Consider the following 19945-nt stretch of genomic DNA (forward strand, 5'->3'; position numbering starts at 1 on the left):
GATATTTTATCTATTAAAAGTTAAAAGGGGTTAAAAGGCTATTTAGTGTTCCTGGTTAGTGGTCCTCCTAAAGAAGATGAGAGCTCCAGCAGCTAACAGTATCATTTTTGCATCTCAAATACTGGAGATCATGGCTGTCGTATGAGAGAACTGAGTTTTATACTGAGTGTATACCATGAATGGCCATACTACTTAGGTACCTCCCAAATTTTTAAAACCATCTAAAGCCATTCATGCGATATACATGATGACCTCCATTTAGATCTGAGTTAAATGGTCATGACAGCCCTCACAGCAGTGGTAATGCGATTCCTGCCAAACACTGAGGAAATGAAATGGTTGTTGGGTCACTTGAGCACTGAAACAGGGATGCTTAAACACATGTAGTGTTTAAACAAACTCAAGAGCTTTACAGTGCATCCAGCTTCTCTGACAGTGCCAGGAAAAGCTCTGGGACTTCTCAAAGTCTTCTGTACCTTGTATACAATGGTGTGACCAGACTAATGATGTCTGTGCTGCTTACTGCTGAAAGCAAACACTGCAGCTACCAGTTCCCTTGGCTTGGCCCCTTACTTCTAGATTTTCTTGGTTTCTGTCTCCTGTTAAAACATCTGCTGAGTGGGAAGTAGAGAACTTGTTTTATTTGGAAAGATGTTGAGAAGAACTGGGCATCTGCATACATTTATGGCTTGGGGTGCCAATTATGCATGAAAATACCAATCTGATAAACATCAGTGTGATAAAACCACAGGAGCAGAAAGAAAATACAATCCTGAATGACAGGGAGTTTGCATTACTTGACATGTTCCATTTTTTGTAATACAGTGCCACTTCATTGAGCACCACCAGCTAGGCTGAGAACACCTAGACTCCAACTTGAAAGGAAACAGGCCTAGAAATATCCTATGCAAGTTGGGATTTAAAACAGAAAATGTATGAGATGCTGCCAGCACTTAACCTTGACACATTCAAAGCTGTTGGGCTGTGGGGTTTTGAGGGCTTTCTAGCAGGTTCTGGCTTCTGTATGACTTTTCAGTTCTGCAAAGCTAGAAGATTTGCCTCAAAGACCTTTCCCCATCTTGATGCCCTTGTCATTATTTTTACTAACATTCTGAGGTTTACATCACACTTGGTTGTCATTGATTTTTCAGTGTGTAAGAACTCCAGGTGTTCAGAATATAAATACATAGTCTCAGCTCCAGACAAGTAGGCAATACAATATTGCCTTCTGATCTTATGGAGTTTGAGTTTGCTGGGAGCTGTGAGGAGACAAGGAAGATCTAAACAGAACAACTGTTGGGAAGGGAAATTATGTCTATTTTCTATAAATGATGATGTAATTGAAATGTAGGAAATGCTTTCCCAGCACTCGATTGATGGGGTGCACTGAATCAGAACTATTCTGTGCATTTCAGTATACGACTGGAGGAAACATGCTTTAGGAACACCATTTCTAATTGTTATCTCAAATCATTAGAAGTATTTCATCACTCATTCAGTAAGCCTCTCCCAAATTCAATTCCATGAACTATTTTTTGAGGGAAATGAGGAAAAGGCAATCCAGTATGCAGCTGGTGCTGCATACACACCACAGGGTGTGGTGCCTGTGACTGTACCCTGCAGCGACAGATGCAGCTATTGTGAATTCAGCTTTTACCACCACCTACTACCTATTGCTCTCCAATTTTAATCGGGTATAGAAAGAAGGAACATGGCTAAAAACACTTTCCTAACTTTTACAACAAATTCTGAGGAAAAATTGTTGTGCAAAAGGTTTCAGTAACCCACCACCATGACAGTGCTGGTTACCTGGTGTGACACCAAGTGCAGTGTTCACTGGACACCTGGTATATCAGCACAATTGATGTTCATGCCAGCACAATCTCTGTCAGGGAATGGCTGCACAATCTTGAAAATCTGCTCAGTTTCAATTGCTAATCACTGGAAAAGGGTAGCATTAAGTGAAGAACTGACATGCTTTTAGAGACACTGCTGTTTTACACTGAGACTTCTGGTTTTGGCTTCATTTTACTTTGCCTTATGTAACCTATACGTTGAGGTGGTCTTCCAGCTGCTAGTAGACTTCTCATGGTCCACTGATAAAATAAATGCAATTGGTAGTGCTAAGCAAGGTTTCAGGGGAAAATGAATAAAACAAATAAAGCACCTCCCCCCAACAACAGAATTATGTAAAACTCTGTTCATGGGCTTTCCCTACTTATCTGCAAGAGTTATTGAAAACTAACTAGTGAATATTTATGGGGTGCAGAGGGAGATGAAAGAAAAAAAATTATTCACAGTGAAGAACATGAATTTCAGATTTTAGCAGAGGAAAATCACAGCTCAACTTCTGGAAGTTGAGGTTTTTCATCAAAAAACGTCCCACGTGTTCAAGCTTTGGAAGCAGAGATGTTCCCAGGGCCTCCAGGAGAGGGTGTTTGCAGAGTACATTTGAAAGAGCACTTCTGCTTCTCTGCTGCAAAAAGTGTCAGTGGAGCTGATTCTTGACTTGCCAGGATAATGTGAGATTTTCTTAAAATTCTATAACTTTGAATCCAAATTAGCCAGGTTCATTAGCTGATATAAATCCTGACCGCTGCACTGAAGTTAATGAGCAGTTTTAATCTGGAAAACACTGCACAGTCCAGCGCTGACAGTTTATTCTCCTCATTGCAAGAGGAGACTACATGAGAAGAAACTGTGACTTAAGTCTCTGTTTAAAAGTATAAAGCCTTTATATTGATGGTCCCTGTGTGAGTGCTAATAATTAATTGCAAGATCTGTTCTGCTCCTCTGTGTGCTGCAAAAGCTCAGGAATGAGACCGGGCACTCAGATCTGTGGGTAATTTCTGAGGGTTGCCCTGATGATTGAGTTGCTGGGCAGTTCAAGAAGCTCCATAAAACAGCACTCTGGTGAATATGAACTTGCAGGTGTGTTTATTTCTGTTTCTTAATAGCATTTTAAGGGTTTTCTGGACAGAGAAAGCTGTGATTTTTTCCAGGAGAGCTGAGAACTGTAAGATAGTAAGAGTAAATTATTGTAGAAAAAATGGGTAGACTGAGGGAAAAAAATGGATGTAATTCCCAAAAGGCAATAGATCACTGTTTCCAAATCTACTTCACCAGCACAAAGCAGCTGTAAAAGTGTTCCCAATAGAATCACTTCTTTGAACAAATTCTTCCGCTTGCTACCCATAAAAGAGGGCTAATGCTGCTTTCAGGTAAGTGAAATCCTTTTCAAATTAGAAACAAGAGAAGGAGAGCTGCTTGGCTGAAAAATATTTTCAAGCTACCACAGAGATATGGGATATTTCTGGATAAAGAATCCCTCTTGTCCCTCTGTCCTAAGTCTTGAGTCTGTGGACGAAAAGGTACCACGGATCTCTACAAGCCACTGAGGGCTGGAGGGGGAAACCTAATGCGGCAGCAGCTTGAACTGTAGGTAGTCTCTTCACCTTAAAACCGATCATCTTTAAAATCCATTTTCTCTCAAATTTCTTCCGCTCCAGCTGTTGCTGGTTTAAGGTCAGTTCTCCTACCCCCTGGCCATATGGCAGTTGTCCCCTGTATACCAGGGCTGAAAACAATCCTCTGCCTAAACAGGTGATGCAAGACTAGTGCCCTGTGGTTTCCAGTAAAGGAACAAAGAATGGGTTTGTGTTATAAATTAGTTACTAGGATGAAGAAGTTTCCCACTGTAGATGGTGGAACTGTCCATCTGTGCAGACCTGATTTCTTGAATATGTTACTTGTTATTGCCTTTTGGTTCAAGAGCATCAAATGAAGGTAAATCAGAAAGAGTCCTTTGTTACTGACAGATCCAACATTGGAACAAAAAGGGTTTTTTTCTTCTTGGAATCAGTTTGGAACAGTGAGAAATGTGTTAAGCATAAAGTGTAAAAGAAAAATCATGGGCACATTTGGATGCCTTGACCTCTTGCACAGTGAAATACAGACATCAGTATTTGACTTTACCTGATGTTCTGTCAAATCTTAATGCACTCAATGAAAACAATTATTTTTTTTTCTACAGGGCTTGGACTCTTGTCAGCCCTGAAACCCAAGGGATTAGGGTGGGAGCTGACTGAGGACTTCAGTCTCTAGGAAGGTGAGCCAGAATAGTATTCTGGTCTCTGTAGATCACAATGTTTGTGACTTTTGTGAACAATAATAAATATCCTCAGTGCTGCTAAGTCAGCTGTATGATGATCTTCCACCTGCCAGGTGGTAAGATCAGCCTTATGCATCTTTACCATTCTCCTCTCCTCTTTGCCAGTTACTTCAGTAACTTCTCATATTTCTCCACTTTTTATTATTTCTAGCATGGGTATGAACACCACTTATGTAACAGTAACTATTTCTGGTGGTGGGATCACTTTCCTTCTTTAAAAAAATTTCCTTTTTTAAAAAAAATACCTATATGACATATAGGTATATGCAGGTTGAGAGTAAGAAATTGACATCAATACAAATGCAAAAATGCTGAGCCACAATAACTCCCGTGCTGAGGAACAACTTTTACAACCTGCATCACATGGAGTGAAGACAGCGGGACTTCTTCTCTTCCACACCTGCCCCTAAACTCTTTGGGTCAAACAGAATGGTGAGCTGAGAAGTGGCCAAGGCACTCGGTGACAGTACAAGGCATGTGCAAGTGAAGACCTGGAGCAGCAGAGGTTAATATGCAAAGATACTAAGAAGATAATTGTTGGCAAGAAGACATAAAATGGGAATGGAAATTTGATCTGTAGAACACTGCAGTACATTGTCTGATAAACTAGGTATCTGAATGATACAAATCTGAACTGGACAGATTCTGAGAATCCAAAGCTGTATCTTTACAAGAAATCTTTAATGAGGTGATGGGGAAGTTAACAAGTCCAATGTTCCCAATAAATTGCATGGGGAAGCCAATGAAGCAATGATTTCACCTTCATAAACTGTAGATGCCTTTCATTCCTGTATGAGATGGCTCTACAATTCTTTGTTCTGACTGGAGTTTGATGCTTGATTTCACCTTTATCTGAGACTTTTTCACTTTGGTCTCTGTGACACTTAAGTCCTCAAGTTCAAATCCTTCACTGACTCATTAATACTCAGAAAAGTACCATGTCTTAATTAGCAGGGTGTGATGTTGTGAATCATGACCTTCCTGTGCCCAGGGACTTCCTGCACAGAAATACATGCTCTATAGATTCTTCTTTTAACTGTAAAAAGAAAAGAACCCTGCAGTCCTCTGCAAATAATAAACCGCATGGCAGCAATAAGATTTCTGTGAACTTCACTGAGTTTGTTGCTTGTTTTTTTGCTATACAATTTAATGCATTTACTGCATATTTAAATAAATGGTATTTCATTATTTATTTAATACATAGTAGTGCAAGTGGGGCCCCTTATAATGATTCATCTTAGGTTTTTGCAGTGAGACCATGGCAGTAATTTCCTTTAGTGTAGTTCTTACAAGAATTCCTTTTCTGAGGAAGAAATTTTATCAATAAACACACAACAGTTATGGCCTCACTCTCAAGCTTGATGAACTTGAGGGAAAATATCATTAAAAGCAGGAATATTTGAATTGTACCTCTAATGATGAAAAAGGCATATATAGTGAATGGATCTTTCTCTTTCTGTGGTTTGATGTTGCTAAAGCTCATCTGCAGCTACTTGTCAGTTGTATTTATGGACAGTTCTCATACAAGTAACACAAAGTATTCAACTGATACAATAATTGGCCACAAGGCCTCTAAATTAACTGAGATTTTAATAAATAAGAAATAAGAGCTTGCACCCTCATGTTTTGTGTTTTGTATCTAGAATCAAAAATCTGTGTGATCATACATAATCCCTGAGTAACAAAATGTCGGAAGTACCTTGCCTGGATCATTCAAAGTGCTTGGTTTTGTAATAAAAAGATGGACGGCTCATAAGAGCAAGTGTTGAGACACTGGACTGGGAGAAGAGCAGTGATTTCTGAGGACTAATCCCAAAGCACACCAGGGCTGTTGAAAGAACTTGCTGGATGGGATTTGTCAGTGTGACTGTAGGTGTCTGCATTGTATTCTTTGAGGCACATACATTTTTTGTGTGACATCAGTGCTGGCCATGCTGGCACACCATCATGCATGTCAGAGAGAAGTAGGCAACTCCAGGGAACGGTTTAGGTGATCTTCTTACCCTGAAGGAAGTCTCTTAACAGCAGCTCCAAGTGCCCACCAGTGCCATCTAACTGTGAAAGCACAGTAGACTGAGTAAATCATAGATAATGTCTTCACTGCAGGCACATGAAGTTGGGAGGGATATTGCAGTGAAATTACTGATGATGGGATCCACATGAGTAGCCCTTCTTTTGTCAAATTAGTCTCAATAGGTTTGATATTTTTATCTCAAAATACAATGTGGAAAAGAACTTTGCCATTGTCAAGGAGTGTTTTGAAGGTAAAGTGATCAAGAGAAGTAAAAATATAACTGCAGTAAATTAACAGGTAGGCTACTCAAGTGTATACTGCAGATGGGAAAGAAAAGCGACACTGTCACAAAAGTCAAAATGCTTGGATAGCACCTGAAAAAGTCACTAAATTGTTGAAAGAATAACAGTTTTAACAGAAAGAAAGGCCAGGCACTGGACCACTTATGGAAAATCTGTCCAGCTCCTCATCTTCTGCTGTTTTCATGTTGGTATGTTTGAAATGTTTATTCTGTTCTCTGGACTCCCACAACTGTTTTGCCTCAGATAATGTGAGTGCCTCAATGTGCTCAGGACTCCTCAGTGCATCTCCAGGATGTGCTCTTGTATGAAAAACCTGAAAGCGAAGTCCCTGTTTCAAGCCCTCTTGCCACTGAAAAAAAACACTCCCTGGGGAGATCCTGCAGTATCACTTTTCATGAGTTGTTTGGCAGAGTAAGTAGTTTTATTTCTACAGACTTACCTGGTCTAGTGGAAGGTGTCTGTGTTTATGGAAGAGGGGATGAACAAGATGATCCTTAAGGTCCCCTTCCAACTCAAACCATTCTGTGATTCTATCATAAGACCAGCCGTAAGGCAGGATGCTGGTCATGCCTGTAGGCTGAATGTCTGACCTTGTAAAGAATCAACTCATACAACAATGTACCTGGTCTGCCAGGCACTCTGACAAAGGCAAATATTGTAATTTTTTCTGTGCATTTAAAGATGTGACATTAGAAGAAAAATTGAAATAAACCTCTGCGATTCAGATGCAAGAAGGGATAAAAGCAACTGTAGTGATCCAAACACAATGTTTTTTCTCTATCTCCTCTATGTGCAGAAGAGCTTTTAAACTTCTTTGCCACGTACTGCAGGGAGCTTATTAAGAGAGAATCAGGACATGGATGCAACTTCCATCTGGGTAGCCAGCATGTTCATCCTGTAACTATCCTCTTGCCCTCAAAGCAGGCTGAACATGTTCCAGTGAACACAAAAGTTGTGTCTGCCAGTTTCCACTGGCAAGAGATGATGTTTAAAACATCTACAGTTAGAAAATGGGGGTGGGGTGGTGGGGAAGGGGGCAAAAAATTGCCCACTCTCTTAAAAGAATTAGATTTTAATGTGGCAGGACATTGCTTCAATATCTCTGCAATTCATTGGCTCTTACTGTAAAAGGTCACCTGAAATGTGACCCAGTAAAGGGGGCAGCCAGCTTTGATGGATTCTGCAGGCATTTGGCTTTAGTGACGTACCCTTGTTAAGATCCTTACACAGAAAATACATACCAAGTTCCCCAAATTCAAGACACATTCCAGGAACTTAATTCTCTTTCTTCTCACTGCTTGCCATCTGCTCTGGTTTGTCTGGCCTCACTGGCTGCTCCTCTTTTCAGGAGCTCGATGATAGTTCTATATTCTCTTCTGCATCATTAGTGCATTTAAAGGTCCAACTGAGCTCTAATTCTGTCCTTCCTGACTATTTCCTACCTCAGATGAGATTTGCCATTTATGGCTGACAGCCTGAAGAAACTACATGTCTTATATCACCTCAAGAAGGTTGCTCCTCTATTTTGGGTTTTGTTTTTCAAGTACATTTCAAAAGCACAGTACAAAGGGCACATGCACACTGAGAGCAGCAGAAGAAGGTTTAGAAGTAAATGTTTGGAAGTATATTTAAATTAAAAAGATTATTTCTGCCTCCTGTTGCCTTCTTTTTGAAATGAGTCTCCTAAAAAGAGGTAAGCAGATTTGGGAAGAAAATCCCAAACATAAAATCTTTTAATCACATATGAAATGCTTTAAGTAACTAAAATGTGGTGCCTGTACATCTGTGACTGTTGTGCCCCAAACATTTCCCAAACCTAAGCTTTAACTCTCAGAACTCTGAATAGGCACAGGTCAGGTTTTGTGCAAGCAAAGGTTACACCAGTGCATTTTCTATTATAACTACTCTTTTGGACTAAGACTGTGGAGGCAAATGCATGAATGAAATATATGAAACTATTTTGTAGCTCATATAATGGCAGGCAATCTTTTTCTTCCTTAAAATATTTTGTCTTATTCCAACAATGGGAATTGGTAACGGCTCAGAAGCTTAGATCTGGTCCATGAAGCAGAGGAGAGCTTGTCTAGGAAAGGCCAGTAATCCCACCGATTTATTGGAATCACTGACATTACTAACCATGAGTTGTTGGTGTTCTTATTCTGGACCAAGACTTGTATTTGCAGCCTCTGACATACTTCAACACTCTGTGTTCAATTTTGTAACTCAACAGCCAAGTTTTGCAGCACAGCTTTAGAATAATTGGATTTTCATGCAGTCGCAGAAATTTCCCAATATCTGCTTTACAAACTCCACATGTGATCACAATAATAATGCAGAAAAATTGGATGCAATCTGATGCAATTTGATGGATGAGGAGATGGTCATGCAAACAGTAGAGGACTAACCCCGTTTTCAAGCTAACGTTATGGTTCACACAACAGTGCAACAGACGATGGGGAAATTCAGCTGAAAAGTCTCATTTGCTTGTTCAGAATGCTTTGAATAAAACATGTACATTGATTCCTGGACTTTTGTGCCTTACATTGATAAAGATATTCATGTAATATTCATGGTATTTTGTTCTGGGAGGGGAAGGGCAGATTAATAGAAGCAATTTGCTTTTAGACATAAATCAATTTTAGACTGCGTCAGGCCAACCACAAAAACTATTGTTCTTGGTTTAAAATGTTTTTGATAGAAACAATCTAGTTAACATTAAAGGAAGTGAGTCAGACAAAGTCAAAACTGTAGGATCATTAGTCTGAATGTAAAGTTTTAATAATGTAACAGATGGAGCTTGGCCTTTGCTGCCTGAAGGGACATATGTAACATTTATTTACACAGTTTACAAAATCAAAATATATGTCCAGTTCTTGAGTTATGAAAATTGCTTTTTACAATGGCACAGCATTGTATTGATTCAGTCACCATGGTGAATGTTTTCTGTACCAGTAGTCAGGTCATGAGTATAAAACTGTGGATAATTCAATCCCACCTTCACTGCAGAAGGTGCCAGACGAAGAAGGGAAATTTCCTGTTGCCACCCTGTCTCTTAGAGTGATTGTCAGCTGAAGAGGATGCTCTTATGTCACCTGCAGCCATCTATTCTCTCTGCAAACCATTCTGCCACATCTTTTCGTGATCACTACTTAGTGCCAAATTAAATAAGAATAGTCTTATAAAATGACTGGACTTAAAGACCAACTGAAGACCCCTTGGAAAGGGGGAGAGAGCAGGTGGAGGCAGTACTAGGAAGTCTGAGCACTTTGCAGAGGGGTTGTCTACAACATTATTCATCTCCTCCCATGACTGCTCTCCAGCAGAAACAACACTGCAAATCAAATTCCTGACTACTTGTAAAGTGGATTCCACTGTTTTGATGCATAAGGCAGGATTTTTCAAAATATTTCAGTTCTGTTACATTTCTCATTTAGCATTCATGGGGAGTTTTGCCAGTAATGCCTTTGCCAGCAGCATCATGACCAGCGAAATACTTGCAAAATCCTACCTAGAGAACATCATTGGTTTTGTCTTTGAGCTGTGCAGTTGTTTTGTTTGATTAACTGTCATGATGAACTGAATTATCCAACTGATCAAAACAACTACTGTCAAAGAGTCTTGGATCTGAACTCAAACCCCTAATCTGCATGTCAAAGCCACTTTTCTTCTCTGCAGTGGGCAACACCAAAATATTTCACCTTCCCCCTCACCTTCAATCTTTGAAATCCTTCCCCTCCGCTTTTGTAGGTGTTTAAAAGCCCTCTCTTGCTGAAACCATAAATTATGGAGCAATGAATTTTGAGTGGAAAGAAGAAAAGGCTGAGTTAATAGCAATGGACATGCTTTACCTTTGGGTCATGTATTCCAGAAAGCTCTTCATAGATCTTCTCTCCTACCATGACAGCAGCCAGGTTGGCTGTGTATGTGGACAAACAAAAAAGGCAGAAAATAGCCCAGAGATTCATTAAAAACCTTCCAGTCCAGCACTTCGGGGGTTTGATGGCAGCTGTTCTTCCAAACAGGATCGAGTAGCAGACATTCAAGGCAGAGGAGAAGGAGAAGACTTTGTTCCTATTCCTTCCCCTAGGGGTCATTCCAAAAGGGCTTTTCCATTCGTATAAGGTGAGGAATACAGCTGTGATGTGAAGAGCAACAAATATACCCAGCCACATAGTCCAGTGCAGTGGCCACATAAAGGCTCCAATAGGAGCTGCCGTGTCCTTGGTCCTCACCAGGATGCCCAAGCTGGTTGAAAAGAAAGGGCTGGTGAAGTCAATCACTTGGCTGCGGGCAGTGTTGATGCTAAATGATGTCACTGCCATGTGAGCTGTGCCAGCCAGAAGGTCTCCCACCAGCCCCGTCCAGTGGCCATTCTTCCAAGCTCCATATTTTCCATCCCCAACAATGTACAAGTCAAAATCGAAATTCATATCCTCAGCCAGCTTCTCCAGCAGGTCAATGCAGTAGCCATAGCAGCACTTCTTCAGCTCAATGGGAATGGTGTCATTCCCCCCTTGGAGGGTTTCAAACAGGTTATCCAGCACACCTGAGTTGTTGGTCAAGGGGTCCAGGCACAGCTGTCCTGCTGGGCAAAGACCTTCATCATCGACATCCCTTGTGAAGACAAATGGGTGCTCAATCAGAGTCACCACTCTGAGGTGTAGCCGGGTGGGGTGCTGCATGTGACTTTTATGTCTCTGTGTCTGTTCTGGCCATATTCCATAGTCCATGATTATCTTTCCCTCTTGCCAGCTCCCCAGACGTGTCCACATTGGGTTCCCGACAGGGTCGTGCTGCAGATTCCAGATGAAGAAGTTGTTTTCTGAGCTGACAACTGAGGAGCCCTTCACCTTAATGCGGCCACTGAGACCATCGAAAGTTGTGTTGGCTAAAAACCTGTTGGAGGGAGAAGGTAGAGTAATCAGAAGCAGACAGCTGAACCATGAATTCATGTTCCAGAGAATAGCTGGATATGTTGCTGAACACCTGGATCATTACTAGCCTTCCTATGGCACAATGAATCAGTTACATAATTTACAACTAAACTACATGGGGATGCTCCCCTACATATCTAATGTAAATGAAAACTTCTCAGGACAGATATCTTCTTTATTTACTGGAAAAAATGAGAATGAGGACAATAATTTTTTCAGTTACCATTGCCTCATAAATTGATGAAGCATGGGTTAGTTCTAAGCTGAACTCATCAGATCTGTTGTCAGTTTCCTAGATAAAAATATATACGAAAATGGAAGAGTGGAAATTATGTATGAAATGTCCTTCCAAAAAAATGGTATAATCTCAGTAAGATCTAGCTTGCATAAGAGGGGCTACTGAAGTGCTGTCAACAGCTTTCAAGCACTCTCAAGTGAACCAATGGGGATTCAAAAATGCAAACCTGGCATTGGTAAATCACTGTTAGCCACTTCAGAATAAATAAGGGAAGAAAATGAAAGATGGTTGCTCTAGGACAGTCAGTTTTAATTATTATGAAAAAAAAATAGAAAAAGTAGTTTTGTAAAAAAGTGCAAAAGTAATGTTATTAAAAGTGCCATGCTGTCACGTTAACAGACTTCATGAAGTGCGTCAGTTTTTCACTGCATTGAGAATGCTGAGCTGCTACTATTCCAGATATTCACAATAAAGTTTAATATTTGTATTGGAAGCCAACGTTTGCTAGTAGTTGTCTTCCCTGTTGAGTTCAGCTTCTCATAAGTCATTATCAAAGAGGCTAAAATGACATGGATAAAGGAGCAGGGAACCCATCAGTAATTAGGTGTTAGAAGTGGAAAATCCTTTTTAGTGCAAGCACCATGACCAGTTGAACTGTGTGCTCTTAATAGGAAAGCTGCTACACATTTTGCAGGGGCTGTGTAAGTCAGTACGGTGATTCCATTAAAAACAACTGAGTTTGATTGCTGTTTATATGGTGTAAGGTAAGATGTGCATTTTTTTTTCAGTAAAAGGCATTCAGAAGACAGACTATTTAACTGTTGCAGCAGAATATAACACCTCACATTAGTCCTGAGAATTGGGTGAGAGTAAATGTTGAAAGAAGTATAAAGGCTATAGCTGTCATTACAGCCTCAATAAGAAAGGCATTAACTTTTAATTAGTGTTAATTGTTTATCAATAATTACAGAGGATAAAAAATAACCTTAAATTTATTTGAAAAGGATAAATCGATTGCAACTGTGTGTGCACGCATCCTTCTGCCCAGGCTCTACCTTTTGTTTTAATGACTTTTCATGATTTTTGATGGGGTTTCAGCAGTTAAAACTCTCAAGGTCATATAAATGTCTGCCCTCTGCAAAGGGAAATTTATGAAAGTAAGTATTTTAGTTTTGAGTGTGACTGTGTGTGTGACAGTCTTCTCTGAGACAGTTCACTGTTCTTATGCAGTCTCTTTAGAGTAGGGGGAGTTTGGAGAAAGAGGATAGAGACGCTAATTTCAAAAGTAATTGATCTGTACATGTGTTAGTCTGGGCCTGGAAATTATGCCTAAAACTATTTATATATATAAATGTAAATATTTATAAATTATAAATGTCGTTCTCATATTTTAAACCTTTACTCTTTAGTGTAGTGTCAGCTAAACGATACTATAACTTCATTCATCAGTGGTGTCTGTCCCTGTTTCCCCAGCCCTTTCCTCTTATCTTTCCTTTCTGTCTGATGGTGTACTTTCATGTTTGCATATGTAAGCACTATCAAGACAAAGTTTATAGGAGAAGGTAGTCTCAAGCACTAAAGAAAGGTTTATGTGCCCATAAACTTGTTTGGGTTTTAACTCTCTTATTTTTATCTCTCCCAGTCTCTAAAAATTGTGCAACTTCTTCACAAGCCTTGCTGGGGGTATATGCTGAAGCCATCACTCTGACAATAACAGTAAAACCATTCTGTGTGTGTAGATGAGCCTGTATGAAACTTTTTTTCTGAGAATTGTGTGTAAATACTGTTAGCAGTTCACAAAATGCCAAAACTGCAGGAGGCAATTCCTCACGTGGAATATGCTTGCGAAGTTCTGATGAAATTTGGCCCCATGTTGCTAATACTGCACATCCTGGATATTAGTGGTGTGCAGACCAGGTGCTTTGGGAGTAATTGAAGCTATGGAATAATGCATTGGATTAATTTTCTGATGGTAGAATGAGAACAGTGGAATTCATGCACTGTGTTCTCTGACTTTCATGGTAGAAATAAGTGTGCCCGGGAGGGCAAAACAAGCCCTCTGTACCTGTCCTGGGGTCATGTTAGGAGCAGGTATCTGAGAGATTTAGTAGCATTTAAATGTGTGACTTCACTAGTGGCTTACTTTTGCAGCTGACTTGCATGTTTTATATTTTCCATAGTGTCAGGACATGGATCAAAATAAGTGATGGTAACCACATGAGAGAAACATTTTAACAACACTGTTTTAAACGCAAGCAGCTGTGGCTGCTGAGCATTTGCATGCACTGTGTGGAGCACCAGTGAAATCCATGCCAGGGAAGCCATGTAAAAACTCCCTTCCTCATTAACTTTAGGAAACAGATAAGAGGATCTGACTACGCCACTTAAGCTAGAAATCTCTAATGTGAATCTCTGGGAATTACAAGTGCTGGGTATTGCACAGACACTGGGAATATCTGAGAAGACCTGTTTCAGTAGGGCTACTGACAAGTTTGTCTGGAAATACAGCCTGTACAAATTTCAGAAGATGAAGGGCCAGGTCCTTGAGTCTGCATGCTGAATGAGTTTCCTTGATGCTGTGTTGATATATGTAAGCTGACAGTCTGTGATAACTGCATCAAAGCTTAACTAGAGTCAATTCAGTTTGAACAATGAGACCGAAGTGTCTCATTTGCTCATTTTAGCCTTACTTGTTTCTCATGTGCTTTGTTGTAAGAACTGCTCCTTAGATCTTTGGCAGTACTACTACTGTTCAGCAGCAGTATCTCTGTTCTACATGTAAGAATGATTTATTGAAATGATTGTATTTTCTTTCAAGCTTGGTGGCTCAGTTGTTCAACATCTTTCTTGGGAAGCTTACTTGAGACAAGAACTAGGATTGGCAAGTGAAAAAAAAGGTTCTGGGGAGACCTTGTAGTACTCTTCCAGTACCTAGAAGGGCTCAAGAGAGCTGAAAGTGGACTTTTTACAAGGCCAAGAAGTGATAGGACAAGGGGGAATGGCTTCAGACGGACAGAGGGCAGGGTTAGATGGTAATTAGCAAGAAATTCTTGGCTCTGAGGGTGGTGAGGCACTGGCCCAGAGAAGCTGTGATACCCCACCCCTGGCAGTGTTCAAGGCCAGGTTATATGGGGCTTTGAACAGGCTGATCACTATAGTAGGTGTTCCTGTCCATGGCAGGGTGGGTAGAGTGAGGTGATGTTTAAGGTCCCTTCCAACCCAAACCATTCCAGGATTTTGTGGATATGTGAAATAGCAGGTTGATGAAATTACCCAAGAAACAGGGTTAAAGCTGTAAGACTAATGAAAGCTGTAAGACAACATAAGGTTTTGAAATTTTAATGCCTTGTTCCACCAACAAGGATGCTCCATGAGCAGGCAAAAATGGATCAGGGGATTAATCTCATTGTAAGAGGAATGATGAATGGTGACTTTCAACAGTATAATCTTCAGAGGGTTGTACATCTACATCCATATCCACACAGATACAAGCACACCTTGCCATGTACTGGATCATTATTCTGCTCCTGGGTGCATTTAAATGTCTGCACAGCCAAAGTATGAGATCAGTGTTGGCAGCAAGAGCTCGGGCTGTGCCAGAGTGTGGGACTGCTGTTCATCCACGCTCTGCAGGGAGGGGAGGTGAAGGTCTGTGCACGGTGCCTTCTCCATCCCCCTTCTCCATCCCCCTTCTCCATCCCCACCCACCGCAGCTCCAAGGCTAAATATCAAGACAGAGGGGTTCAGATAGACACAAAAACACCCACTTTGATGAACACTCAGTTAAGCACCAGACAGAAGTTTCACTTTTGGAGACACAAACCACCTGCCTAAAAGTTCTGGTGCAATGGATAGGGCTGGTGACAGTGAAGCTACTTATCAGTGTGTCACACCTGGGAATTTAATGGTACCACTCAGAGTTAATAGTTGTGCTGCTGACACAAATACATCAGTTCTGGCCATCAGGTGTCTATCTCACTCGTATGCCATAAAAACAGCTGCGGTGTTTTATCTAACCTGTTATTTTGCCTTTAATAGGGTTCAAAAGCAAATGTCTAGGGAAAAAAAAGGGTATGATTCTTTCTTTCATTTCCACAGTACCCTTACCAATATGAAGGGACAAAAAATTTCACAGATGTGAAATTGCATATTGTCTCCCAAAATATGCCAAAAGGTACAGCAGTCACTGTTCATGAAAGAGTTAATAGTTCTCTGTACACAGCAATGATGATGGAATATTTTTCATTTATAAAGTGTTTTAATTTTGCTTTCCTTTTTCGTTATCCCTTCCTTAACTCTCAAAAAGCTATTCAAAAAACTGCTGTCCTCTTCTTACTTTAAGAAGCCTCTTTCTGAGTTTTACTTTTCAGGTATAATCTAGTTAAAATATCCAGAATAATGAGACAAAACTCATATCACAAGTCACCTGGAATATTGCAAGTCAGTCCAATGTTTACTCCTAAGCCTTTTTTCACTCTTGGGAAGCAGGAAGCTTTTGACCCCTAAGTTATGGATGAGTGGTGACTAAAGAACTGTTGAGGTCTCAAATGGTTGTGTTTTGAGCAGTGCTGTTAATGCATTATTGTACAGACATACCTGATAAAAAGTTAAGTTTTTCAAAAAAAAGCCGCATAAAAAAAGCCTCAAGAATTTTTACCCTAACTCCAACAAAACCTATTGGTTGAAAATCATGTTTTGTGGGGAAAACATGCAACACCAACACTCACTGGATGTAAATTACGTGATGAATTCAAACAGTTAGCCAAGACCTTTTTGTTTGTTTTCAGAAAGACTCATTCATGTTTTCCTCTCAAAAAACCAGAATATTTCAAGACATGAACCCCAAAACAGTCTTGGGAATAGCTTCAATATATTGACATGCAGCAGAGAGAGCACTTTATAGTATTAAGTGCTCTTGCCAGAAGCAGCAGCTGCTGGGGTGATCAAGGTTCATCTTTTTTATCTCTTTTCCATGGAAGCATACCAACAAGGGCTACACATCTTTATACTGTCTGATTGCTTCATAGTGCAAATATTCTGTCTTTTGTGTACTTTCAGGAACCTCAGAATGTCAGAGGATTTGACACTAGCCTGGAGTTTTCCCTCTTATGTGCACAAAAATAAATACAAGTTTCAGAGCACAGTCTGTAACCTAGCCTATGTTTACCACATGATTTCCACTTCCGTGGAACAGTGTCTTCTTCTACAACTGGTTTACTCTCCCAATGTGGCTCAGTTTAAGTTTCGCTACCTGACTAGAAGTAAAGAAGCAGGAGGAAACACTGAAACAAAAAAAAAAAAAAAAGAAGGAAAAACTTACTTTGACAGATACTGTCCTGAAGTGATATTCCTCTCATCTGTGTCCATGCAATTCATTGTACTTGGAATAAGAGCTAGTTCAGGCTGGATCATGGTGGCTGCTGCTACAGCTCTGGCTACCAGCTCCATTGCGTCCTGCACGTAGTGCTCGAAGACTGACTGTGTTGTCTTGCCGTGGGCGATGAGACCGAGGGGCAAACCTTCTGTCCTCAGCTCTTCCACGTTCTGTGAATCCCCAATAATCCAATGAAGCTCTGGAGGCATCACGCCAAACTGTGTGGTTATTTCAAAAATCCTCCGTGTTTTCTCCATATCGCATCCAAACATCACCATGGTGGATGTCGTGTCCTTGATGCTCTCCAGATAAAGCTGCAAGTAGTTCAGAAGGTCGCTGGTTGAAGTGAGGTTTGCTGTGATGTTTATAATGGATCCCAGGTGGAACTTGGAGCTCTGTTGTGTGAGGAAGAGAAAATCTGTGATGTTCCGCTCCTCCTGGCACAGCATCAGGCTGAAGTTATACCAGTTGTTCATCGCAAGGATCGAGAAAGTGACGTCAGCATCAGAACTCAGTGAGCTTTCTAAACTCATCTGAAGGTGAAGGGGATTCTATGGTTAAAAATATGAAAGACAACTGATTAGAAATATACTGGACAAAAGTTAATGGGTTTGCTTAATTTTTATTCACTCCTTTAGTTCAAGGTAACCACCTGTCAAACAAGAGTACTGTGTGAGAAACAGGAAACTGTGTACCCACTGAGTTTAATTGGATTGCAATTCATGGGCTTCCTCAGCTAGAGTTTAACTCAACTTCAGTAGTCACTAACGAGCCTGTTTCCGAGAATTTGTATTTCTTTCTATCTGTTTGTCTTTTTGGATTTCTTAGCATTCTCAAATAAAGATTTCCCTGCTCTCCTAGCAGGAGTATGAGAAGGTGTTTCCTTACTGCTTAGGTTCAGCACTAGTTTGTGCCAAACCATTTACAAGTGTATGCTGAAAAGTTCTTTGGTAAACAATAACAAAAAGAAAGAAACCCCTTCAGTTCTTTTTGTTACATGTTTTTGGGTGGTTTTTTTTAGGTAGTTGGGAGCTTTTTTACACAGACATATGAGTAACCTAACAAAATGGATCACGGTCTGTGATCAAGGCACATCATGTATTGCCAACAAAACAGGACATGATGGATTCTTAGGTGAAGGACAAGTTACCAAATGTACCAGAGGTGAATATTTCTTCCTTTCTTATGATTTAGTTCATTATTTTTCCTTAATCTCATTCACCTCCCTTCCCTGGTCCCAAAAATAAAGTTAAATTTTATCTACCATTTTAGTAACGAAGAAAAATGTTAAAGGATCCAAGCAATTTCTGGAATTTTGCTAGGAAATAATTCTCTGCCCGCCCAAAATCTTTCTATGAGGATTTCACCTAGCACATTATATACTGTTTCAACTTTTGGTTTTAGTTGAGAACTTGACAGTCTTCACTGTAGCTTTCCTAAAAAACTTATATTACTTTACACTGACATTTGATTCCAGCCACGAGACTGTTCAAAAAATGTGATGCCTGTTCCAGTACATTTTTTGGTTTGTGAGATCTTTGTTGTGACTCCTCAAATTATATCTTATCCTACACAGGTACCTGGATTTTACCTTTCTGTCCATTATATTACTAAACACTTAAGGTCTGTTCATCCTTCTCTTACATGTCCAGTAGTTAGCATGTATTATACATGGGAACAAGCCTTTTTAAAGCTGATATAAAGTGCTGTTATTTTGGTTTTAATAGTATTTTTCTGTTCATTATAGGCTTCAGTTGGTATGGATTTCAGAAATGTCATTCTGAATGGAATAATATGGTAATTGGTCAATTACATCAGTTTTACTAAATAAAACCCTGGGCTCTCCAATACAGAAATGGGGTGAAATGACAAAAAACCCCTCAAACCCCATTTAGAAACAGCAAGATTCCATTGTATTAATTTGTAGTTACACAAACTCATCATCTGTTTTACAGGCAGACAGTTTAAATTCAGAGCTTGATAAAGAGAATATTTTAATTGAAGACATTCTCAGCTCTTTTTGTTATCTCTTGGGTTTGGTACCTGTGGTCCTTTTTTTAACACAGACACATGAAAAAGCTAATTAAATGGATTGCTGTCCACGATTGATGCATATTATGTACTGCCAATAAGACACAAAAGGACTGACTCTTTGATTAAGGACAAGTTACTGAACACACAAGAAGCTAACCTGTGCAGAATGTTAACCTGTGCATACCTCTGAGTTGTATGTTGCAAATCTTTGCCTACTAATTAAACACATTATTAGTTCAGGGGGAAAAAACCAGCACTGTGCGTAACATATGGGTTTGACAAGCTGGTTTGAATGAACTAGTCTCTGCAAACTGAACCACAGCAAACTTTTTTTCTTTATGAGATGGTTATGAGATAGTGGGGTAAATTAACTCTAGTTTGTCTCTCACTGCAAATAGATGGGAGTAAAAAGGATTTTCCTTGTTCCCTTTCTGTTCAAGTAGAAGTATGAAAATTTTTTTAATGTATTGATCTGCCTCCAATCAGCAAAACTTTGCAAGCCTTAGTTAATTTGAGTGTTAGAGAAGAAATGATTTATTCAGTATACACAGAACATACACTGTACATATATAAATGATAGCACACAACCTGACCATACCCATACAAGGAGGAGCAAACATCTTCAGTATATTCATGAGCATAACACTCAGCTCCCAAGCACACCACTAGAGATATTATGCTATAGGCTCAGGGATTAACAAAAAAAAATCTACTGGATGCAGAAAAACAACCACATGCTGATGAGTCAACAGAAGTTTGCAGTAACAGGAAACAAAATCCAAGCCTGAACGTTTTCACTGTTTAGGTTGTCTTGGGTCTGATTTTGGCACATGCCAACAAGCTCATACCCTGAACTGGCAGTTTGGGTCCTAGCACAT

General features: G+C 39.9%; 1 protein-coding gene across 1 annotated transcript in view; it reads right to left on the minus strand.

The window, feature by feature from the left end:
- Positions 1-19945, minus strand: part of GRIN3A (glutamate ionotropic receptor NMDA type subunit 3A) — a 66734-nt gene that overhangs the window by 21779 nt on the left and 25010 nt on the right. Inside the window, exons 2-3 of the mRNA XM_051782796.1 lie at positions 16980-17584; positions 10336-11383 (exon numbers count right to left, since the gene is read on the minus strand). Coding sequence (XP_051638756.1) covers positions 10336-11383; positions 16980-17584 — 1653 coding nt within the window. The remainder of the gene's footprint in view (positions 1-10335; positions 11384-16979; positions 17585-19945) is intronic.

This window comes from Manacus candei, unplaced genomic scaffold, assembly GCF_025592945.1.
Source record: "Manacus candei isolate 608988 ecotype Guabito, Panama unplaced genomic scaffold, ASM2559294v1 h1tg000016l, whole genome shotgun sequence".
Lineage (NCBI taxonomy): Eukaryota > Metazoa > Chordata > Aves > Passeriformes > Pipridae > Manacus > Manacus candei.